The 10,130-nt window shown below is 50.1% G+C and overlaps 1 protein-coding gene across 1 annotated transcript; it reads right to left on the bottom strand.

Annotated features, from left to right (window-relative positions):
- Window positions 1-5,085: 5,085 nt before the first annotated feature.
- Window positions 5,086-9,527, bottom strand: SLC39A7 (solute carrier family 39 member 7; the record flags this gene model as incomplete). Its single annotated transcript, XM_030969864.1, has 3 exons — window positions 5,086-5,533; window positions 7,297-7,493; window positions 9,393-9,527. Coding segments are annotated over 3 exons (584 nt in total), but the record flags the coding sequence as incomplete, so codon positions are not given.
- Window positions 9,528-10,130: the final 603 nt, after the last annotated feature.

The raw sequence follows: 10,130 nt of genomic DNA, 5'->3' as shown, positions 1-10,130 counted from the left end.
AAATCCAGCCCCAAAATCCAATGAAATGACCCCAAAATCCAGCCCCAAATCCTGCCTGAATTCCCATTAAATGACCCCAAAATTCAGCCCTGAAATCCAATGAAATGACCCCAAAATCCTGCCCCAAATCCAGCCTGAAATCCCATAAAAAGACCCCAAAATCCGGCCCCAAATCCCATAAAATGACCCCAAAATCCAGCCCCAAATCCTGCCTGAATTCCCATTAAATGACCCCAAAATCCAGCCCTAAAATCCAATGAAATGACCCCAAAATCCTGCCCCAAATCCAGCCCCAAATCCCATAAAACAACCACAAAATCCAGCCCAAAATCCCACAAAAAGACCCCAAAATCCAGCCCCAAATCCCATGAAATGACCCCAAAATCCAGCCCCAAATCCTGCCTGAATTCCCATTAAATGACCCCAAAATCCAGCCCCAAAATCCCATGGAATTGCCCCAAATTCCAACCCCAAAATCCATCCCCAAATCCCCAGGAATTGCCCCAAAACCCCTGAAATCCAGCCCCAAACTCTGGCCCTGGACTTGGCCGCCAAAGGCACCGTGAAATCGCCCTCAACATCGGCATGCCCCAACCCAGCGCGCAGCTCTGAGGAACCGAAACCCCCCGAAATCCTGCCCAAAATCGTCCCTGAAATCCCGTGGAATGGCCCCAAAATCCAGCCCCAAAATCCCATGGAACTGCCCCAAAATGTATCCTGAAATTCTGCACAATTGTCCTGAAATCTGTCTCAAAATCCAGCCTGAAATCGCACGAAATGAGCCCAAAATCCTGCCCCTAATCCAGCCCAAAATCCCATAAAATGACCTCAAAATCCAGCCCCAAATCCTGCCTGAATTCCCATTAAATGACCCCAAAATCCAGCCCTAAAATCCAATGAAATGACCCCAAAATCCAGCCCCAAATCCCGCAGGAATTGCCCCAAAATCCAGCCCCAAATCCTGCAAAATGGCCCCAAAATCCTGCTCCAAATCCAGCCTGAAATCCTGCAAAGTGACCCCAAAATCCAGCCCCAAATCCAATAAAAGACCCCAAAATCCTGCCCCAAATCCAGCCTGAAATCTCATAAAACAACCCCAAAATCCAGCCCCAAATCCCATGAAATGACCCTAAAATACAGCCCCAAATCCTGCCTGAATTCCCATTAAATGACCCCAAATTCCAGCCCCAAAATCCCATGGAATTGCCCCAAAATGTATCCTGAAATTCTGCACAATTGTCCTGAAATCTGTCTCAAAATCCAGCCTGAAATCGCATGAAATGAGCCCAAAATCCTGCTCCAAATCCAGCCTGAAATCCTGCAAAGTGGCCCCAAAATCCTGCCCCAAATCCCAGAAAATGACCCCAAAATCCAGCCCAAATCCTGCCTGAATCCCATAAAACCCCAAAATTCAGCCCTAAAATCAATGAAATGACCCCAAAATCGCCCCAACTGAAATGCAGAAATGCCCCAAAATCCTGCCCAAATCTGCCCCAAAAAGCCCAAAACCTACAAAATACCCCAAAATCCAAATGCAAATATAAAACAACCCCAAACCCAAAGAGACCCAGACCCGCAACATCACCAAAAAAAATAGCCCCAAATCCCATGAAATGACCCTAAAATCCAGCCCCAAATCCTGCCTGAATTCCCATTAAATGACCCTAAATTCCAGCCCCAAAATCCCATGGAATTGCCCCAAATTCCAACCCCAAAATCCATCCCCAAATCCCCCAGGAATTGCCCCAAAATCCGCTGGAATCGCCCCAAACTCTGCGCCCTGGGCTTGGCCGTGGGCATCGTGGGCATCGCCGCCGGCACCGTCCTCATCATCCGCGGCATGAAGCTCGGCCGCGCCCGCCCCGGGCGCGGCATGCTCTGAGGAACCCGAAACCCCGCCGAATCGACCCAAAATCGTCCCTGAAATCCCGTGGAATGGCCCCGAAATCCAGCCCCAAAATCCCATGGAACTGCCCCAAAATGTATCCTGAAATTCTGCACAATTGTCCTGAAATCTGTCTCAAAATCCGGCCCCAAATCCTACAAAATGACCCCAAAATCCTGCCCCTAATCCAGCCCAAAATCCCATAAAATGACCTCAAAATCCAGCCCCAAATCCTGCCTGAATTCCCAATAAATGACCCCAAAATCCAGCCCTAAAATCCAATGAAATGACCCCAAAATCCAGCCCCAAATCCTGCCTGAATTCCCATTAAATGACCCCAAAATCCAGCCCTAAAATCCAATGAAATGACCCCAAAATCCAGCCCCAAATCCTACCATAAATGACCCCAAAATCCAGCCCCAAATCCTGCCTGAATTCCCATTAAATGACCCCAAAATCCAGCCCTAAAATCCAATGAAATGACCCCAAAATCCAGCCCCAAATCCCGCAGGAATTGCCCCAAAATCCTGCTCCAAATCCAGCCTGAAATCCTGCAAAGTGACCCCAAAATCCAGCCCCAAATCCAATAAAAAGACCCCAAAATCCTGCCCCAAATCCAGCCTGAAATCTCATAAAACAACCCCAAAATCCAGCCCCAAATCCCATGAAATGACCCTAAAATACAGCCCCAAATCCTGCCTGAATTCCCATTAAATGACCCCAAATTCCAGCCCCAAAATCCCATGGAATTGCCCCAAAATGTATCCTGAAATTCTGCACAATTGTTTCTCAAAAAGCCTGAAAGCATGAAATGACCCAAAATCCTGCTCCAAAAGCTGAAAATCCTGCAAAGTGGCCCCAAAATCCTGCCCCAAATCCCAGAAAATGACCCCAAAATCCAGCCCCAAATCCAGCCTGAAATCTCATAAAATGACCCCAAAATCCTGCCCCAAATCCCAGAAAATGACCCCAAAATCCAGCCCCAAATCCTGCAAAATGGCCCCAAAATTCAGCCCTAAAATCCAATGAAATGACCCCAAAATCCTGCCCCAAATCCAGCCTGAAATCCAAAAGACCCCAAAATCCGGTCCCAAATCCCGCAGGAATTGCCCCAAAATCCAGCCCCAAAACCTACAAAATGACCCCAAAATCCTGCCCCAAATCCAGCCTGAAATCCTGCAAAGTGGCCCCAAAATCCTGCCCCAAATCCCAGAAAATGACCCCAAAATCCAGCCCCAAATCCTGCCTGAATTCCCATAAAACGACCCCAAAATTCAGCCCTAAAATCCAATGAAATGACCCCAAAATCCAGCCCCAAATCCAGCCTGAAATTGCATGAAATGACTCCAAAATCCTGCCCCAAATCCCGCAGGAATTGCCCCAAAATCCAGCCCCAAAACCTACAAAATGACCCCAAAATCCAGCCCCAAATCCCATAAAATGACCCCAAAATCCGGCCCCAAATCCCGCAGGAATTGCCCCAAAATCCAGCCCCAAAACCTACAAAATGACCCCAAAATCCTGCCCCAAATCCTGCCTGAATTCCCATAAAACGACCCCAAAAATCAGCCCAAAATCCCACAAAATACCCCAAAATCCTGCCCAAACCCAGGATCCCAAATCCCCCAAACCTATAAAAACCCCAAATCCCCCCAAATCCCGAAACCTGCAAAATACCCCAAAATCAGCCCCCAAATCTGCTAACCCATAAATACCCAAAATCAGCCCTAAAATCAATAAATGACCCCAAAACCCCCAAATCCCGCAGGAATTGCCCCAAAATCCAGTCCCAAAACATACAACCCCTCCCCACCAAAACCCCTCCCCCATCCAGGAATTGCCCAAAAACCAAAACTAAAATACCCACCCCATAAAACAACCCCAAAATCCAGCCCCAAATCCCACAAAAAGACCCCAAAATCCAGCCCCAAATCCTGCCTGAATTCCCATAAAACGACCCCAAAATCCAGCCCTAAAATCCAATGAAATGACCCCAAAATCCAGCTCCAAATCCCGCAGGAATTGCCCCAAATCAGCCCCAAAACCTACAAAATTACCCCAAAATCCTGCCCCAAATCCAGCCCCAAATCCCAGCTAAAATCCTGTGGAATTGCCCCAAAATCCAGCTCTAAAATCTCATGAAATGACCTCAAAATCTGTCCTGAAATCCTGCCCTAAATCCTATGGAATTACCCCAAAATCCAGTCCCAAATCCAGCCCCAGATCCCACAAAATGACCCCAAAATCCAGCCCCAGATCCTGCCTGAAATCCTGCAAAATGACCCCAAAATCCAGCCCCAAGTCCCATAAAATGACCCCAAAATCTGTCCTGAAACCCAGCCCTAAATCCTATGGAATTACCCCAAAATCCAGCTCCAAATCCAGCCTGAAATGCCATTAAATTACCCCAAAATTCATCCCAAAATCCAGCCCCAAATCCCATTAAATTACCCCAAAATCCAGCCTGAAATCCTGCTAAATTACCCCAAAATCCAGTTTGAATTCCAGACCCAAATCCCACAGAACTGCCCCAAAGTCCAGCCCCAAAATCTCGTGAAATCACCTCAAAATCCAGCCCCAAATCCCCCGGAATCCTCCCAAAAAATCCCCCTAAAATTCCTCAAAATTCCCTTAAAATCCCCCAAAATCCTACTATATCCCCCAAAATTCCCACTTTCCCCCAAATTCCCGTTTTTCCCCTCAGAATTTGGTGTCCCCTCCTGTCCCCAATAAAAGGGGGGGGAGGGGATTTAGGATCGGCCCCTCCTCCCCCCTTTGGAATTTTCTGGCAAGAAAAAAATTTGGGATTGATGGAGGGGGAGGGGCTTGGGTCCCCAAAATGTCCCCAAAATCCCCAAAATTGTCCCCAAATGTCCCCACCCCCCTCAGGAAGGTCCGTTTGACCTCCCCATCATGGCGGCACCGGAAGTGACCACAGAGAGCAAGAGCCGCTCCCGCCGCCAGGGGCCGCTCTGTCCTCCACACTCTATGGTCGGTCCTCCAGCACCGCATTTTCCTCAGATTTTTCCCGTTTTTCACGATTTTTTCCCCGTTTTTTTCCCCAAATCCCCGTTTTTCACCCGCCAATTTATTCCACGCACTCATCTCGTCGTCATTCTCACATTTTAATCCATCATGATTCGCCAGGACGCCATCATTAGTGATAAAAAAACACCCCCCACCCCCATCCCTCCAAATTCCCAAAAATCCCCCAAAATTCCCCTTCTAAACCCCAAATCTTCCATTTTTTCACGCTTTCAACCCCAAATCTCTCATTTTTCTCTCGATTTGGTCCCAAAATGGGGTAAAAATTTAGCAACGGGCACCTCCCATTTTGCACGGGGCAGGGAGGGGAGCCAAACGGAATTTGGGATTTTTTGGGAAATTTGGGAATTCCTACTCGTAGTAGGCGATGAGCAGCATCATGGCCACGCCGGCCAGCAGCGCCAGGAGCTGCAGCAGGGCCTGGCCGGGCCCGGAGTCCCTCAGGATTTCGGGCAGCACCGACACCGTCCCCAGGTAGATGAAGCCGCCGGCCGTGAAGGGGAGGATCCCTGAAATGGCGCCGGTGCCGGAGCCCTCAGCCAACAATGAGCAGGCGGCGCCCGCCAGGGCGGCCAAGGCGGTCAGGAGCTGCAGGAGCATGGCCTGGAAGGGATACTGGGGTTACTGGGATGAGCTGGGATAAACTGGGAGGGACTGGGAAGGGGCAGGGCCTCACCCTCACAGGGCCTTTTCTGCCCTCACAAAATGGCGGCACCGGAAGTGACCATAGAGGTGGCTGCTGCACTGCCCACCACTAGGGGGCGCTCTGGCACCCCCAACTCTGTGGTCGGTCCTCCTCCGTTTATCCGCTTTTTTTTCCAGATTTTTCCCCACCCTGAACCCCTTTATCCCCTTTTTACCCGTGATTTTTCCCTTTTTCTCCCCACCTCAAATGCCCAAATCCAGGCACAGAGGGACTGGAACTGGGATGAACTGGGAGAGACTGGGACAAACTGGGCCTCACCCTCACGGGGCATTTTCTGTCCTCACAAAATGGCGGCACCGGAAGTGGCCATAGAGGGGGTGGCCGCACTGCCCACCACTAGGGGGCGCTCTGGCACCCCAACTCTGTGGTTGGTCCTCCTCCTTTTATCCACTTTTTTTTCCAGATTTTTCCCTTTTTTTCCCACCCTGAACCCCTTTATCCCCTTTTTACCCATGATTTTTCCCTTTTTCTCCCCACCTCAAATTCCCAAATCCAGGCACAGAGGGACTGGAACTGGGATGAACTGGGAGAGACTGGGACAAACTGGGCCTCACCCTCACGGGGCCTTTTCTGTCCTCACAAAATGGCGGCACCGGAAGTGGCCATAGAGGGGGTGGCCGCACTGCCCACCACTAGGGGGTGCTCTGGCACCCCCACCTCTATGGTTGGTCCTCCTCCTTTTATCCGCTTTTTTTTCCAGATTTTTCCCTTTTTTTCCCCACCCTGAACCCCTTTATCCCCTTTTTACCCGTGATTTTTCCCTTTTTCTCCCCACCTCAAATTCCCAAATCCAGGCACAGAGGGACTGGAACTGGGATGAACTGGGAGAGACTGGGACAAACTGGGCCTCACCCTCACGGGGCATTTTCTGTCCTCACAAAATGGCAGCACCGGAAGTGACCATAGAGGTGGCTGCCGCACTGCCCACCACTAGGGGGCGCTCTGGCACCCCCAACTCTGTGGTTGGTCCTCCTCCTTTTATCCACTTTTTTTTCCAGATTTTTCCCTTTTTTTCCCCACCCTGAACCCCTTTATCCCCTTTCTACCCCTGATTCTTCCCTTTTTTTCCCCCAAATTCCACACGTGGAGGGACTGGGAGTGGGGTAATGGGGGTGAAGAGGGAACTGGGATGAACTGGGATGAACTGGGAGGGACTGGGAAGGGGCGGGGCGTCACCCTCACAGGGCCTTTTCCGCCCTCACAAAATGGCACCAGAAGTGACCATAGAGAGGGTGGATTTCATGCCCGCCATTAGGGGACGCTCTGGCATTTCCAACTCTATGGTTGGTCCTCCCGCAGCCCCTTTTTTGGTGTTTTTTCCCAATTTTCCCCCTTTTTTTCCCTCCCCAAATGCTCAAAGGATCTGAGAGAGAAATGTTGGGAGTAAAGAGGGAACTGGGATGAAGTGGGAGGGACTGGGATGAAGCGGGAGGGACTGGGACGGACTGGGCCTCACCCTCACGGGGCCTTTTCTGTCCTCACAAAATGGCGGCACAGGAAGTGACCATAGAGGTGGCTGCCGCACCGCCAGCCACTAGGGGGCGCTCTGGCACACCCACCACCCAACTCTATGGTCGGTCCTCCAACATCTCATTTTTCCCCGATTTTTTCCCCCAATTTTTTTCCCGTTTTTTCCCCCCAATTGTTTTTTTTCTCCAACCTGTCCCTTGGAGCAGCCGGCTCTGAGCAGCATGGCCATGTCGCCCAGCTCGTGGGGCAGCTCGTGCAGCAGCACCGACAGCGCCGTCAGCGTCCCGCGGGCGGCGCCGCCCCAGAACGCCGCGCCCAGCGCCAGCCCGTCCGTGAAGTTGTGCGCGGCGTCGGCCGCCAGGTTCAGGTAGCCAGAGGCTGCCATGGCTGCGTCAAAAGAGCCCAAAATGAGCCCAAAATTATCCTGAGATTGTGCTGAGGTCACCCAGAAGTCGTCCCCAAAATCAGCCCCAAAAAGCGCTCTCAGAATCAGCCCAAAGTCACCCGAAAATGAGCCCCAAAATCCTTGAAATGTCCTTAAATGTCCCCAAATGTCCCCAATCCCTCAATGTCCCCAAATCCCCCAAATGTCCCCAAACCCCTCAAAGTCCCCAAATGTCCCCAAATCCCCCAAATGTCCCCAAATCCCCTGAATGTCCCCAAAATGTCCCAAATCCCCTCAATGTCCCCGAAGTCCCCAAATCCCCTCAAAGTCCCCAAATCCCCTCAATGTCCCCAAATGTCCTCAAATCCCCCCAAATGTCCCCAAATCTTCTCAATGTCCAAAATGTCCCTAAAGTCCTCAAATCCCCCAAATGTCCCCAAATCCCCCAAATGTCCCTAAGTCCAAAATGTCCCCAATGTCCCCAAATCCCCCCAAATGTCCCCAAATCCCCCAAATCCTCCCAATCCCCTCGAAGCCCCCAATCCCCCAAATGTCCCCAATGTCCCCAAATCCCCCCAAATGTCCCCAAACCCCCTCAATGTCTCCAGTGTCTCCAAAGTCCCCAAATCCCCCCAAATGTCCCCAAATCCTCTCAATGCCCAAAATGTCCCCAATCCCCTCAATGTCCCCAAATGTCCCCAATGTCCCCAAATCCCTCAATGTTCCCAAAATGTCCCCAATCCCCCAAATGTCCCCAAATCCCCTCAATGTCCCCAAATCCTCTCACTGTCCCCAAATCCCCCAAATGTCCCCAAATCCCCTCAATGTCCCCAAATGTCCTCAAATCCCCCAAATATCCCTAAGTCCAAAATGTCCCCAATGTCCCCAAATCCCCCCAAATGTCCCCAAATCCTCTCAATGTCTCCAGTGTCTCCAAAGTCCCCAAATCCCCCAAACCCCCTCAATGTCCCCAAATGTCCCCAAATCCTCTCAATGTCCCTAAATCCCCTGAATGTCCCCAATGTCCCTAAATCCCCTGAATGTCCCCAAATGTCCCCAAACCCCTCAATGTCCCCAAAATGTCCCCAATCCCCCAAACGTCCCCAAATCCTCTCAATGTCCAAAATGTCCCCAAAGTCCCCAAATCCTCTCACTGTCCCCAAATCCCCCAAATGTCCCTAAATCCTCCCAACGTCCCCAATCCCCTCAATGTCCCCAAATGTCCCCAAATCCCTCAATGTCCCTAAATCCTCTCAATGTCCAAAATGTCCCCAAAGTCCCCAAACCCCCTCAATGTCCCCAGATGTCCCCAAACCCCTCAATGTCTCTAAATCCCCTGAATGTCCCCAAAATGTCCCAAATCCCCTCAATGTCCCCAAAGTCCCCAATCCCCCAAAGTGCCCAAATCCCCCAAATGTCCCCAAATCCCCCCAAATCCTCCCAATCCTCTCAATGTCCCCAAATCCCCTCAATGTCCCCGAAGTCCCCAAACCCCCCCAATGTCCCCAAATCCCCTCAATGTCCCCAAATGTCCTCAAATCCCCCCAAATGTCCCCAAATCTTCTCAATGTCCAAAATGTCCCTAAAGTCCTCAAATCCCCCAAATGTCCCCAAATCCTCTCAATGTGCCCAAACCCCCTCAAAGTCCCCAAATCCTCTCAATGTCCAAAATGTCCCCAATGTCCCCAAATCCCCCAAATGTCCCCAAATCCCTCAATGTCCCCAAATCCCCCAATCCCCGCAAACGTCCCCAAATCCCCCAAATGTCCCCAAATCCCCCAAACGTCCCCAAATCCCCCCAAATGTCCCCAAATCCCCCAAACGTCCCCAAATCCCCCCAAATGTCCCCAAATCCCCCAAACGTCCCCAAATCCCCCCCAAATGTCCCCAAACCCGCTCACCTGCCCTCTCGCCGTCGGGGCCCTTCCTGTGCTGGCCCTTGGTGCCCCTGGTGGCCTTGGTGGCTTTTGTCCCCTTGGTGGCCTTGGTGTCCCCATCGGCCTCGTCCTCGCTGGAGCTGTGCTTGGCCTTGGGGCCTGCGACCCAAAAACGGCGAAATTGAACCCAAAAACCGCGTCAGAATCAGCAAAACCCGCCCCCGAGAACCAAAATCCGCGCAGGAATATCAGAATCAGCAAAAAATTCGTCCCCAAAATAGCAAAATTCGCAAAAAATTCGTCGCAGAAATATCAGAATTCGCAAAAAATTCGTCGCAAAAACATCAAAAATCACAAAAAACTGCGTCACAAAAAAATCAAAATTCGCAAAAGATTCGTCGCAGAAATATGAAAATCTGCAAAAAATTCGTTGCAAAAATATCAGAAATCACAAAAAATTCATCGCAAAAATATCAAAATTCGCAAAAGATTCGTCGGAGGAATATCAGAATCCACAAAAAACTTATCACAAAAATATCAAAATTCGCACAAAATTCGTCGCAAAAATATCAGAATTCGCAAAAAATTCGTCGCAAAAAATATCAAAGTTCACAAAAAATTCGTTGCAAAAAATATCAAAGTTCACAAAAAATTTGTCGCTAAAATATCAAAATTGCAAAAAATCTGTCGCAAAAATATCAAAAATCACAAAAATTGAATAAAATACAAAAAAAATAAATAATTAAAAATAAATGATTGGAT

Source organism: Camarhynchus parvulus, unplaced genomic scaffold (assembly GCF_901933205.1).
Source record: "Camarhynchus parvulus unplaced genomic scaffold, STF_HiC, whole genome shotgun sequence".
In the NCBI taxonomy this organism is placed as follows: Eukaryota; Metazoa; Chordata; class Aves; order Passeriformes; family Thraupidae; genus Camarhynchus; species Camarhynchus parvulus.
Note: the sequence above shows the minus strand (reverse complement) of the source record. Positions and strands in the feature narration are given on the sequence as shown.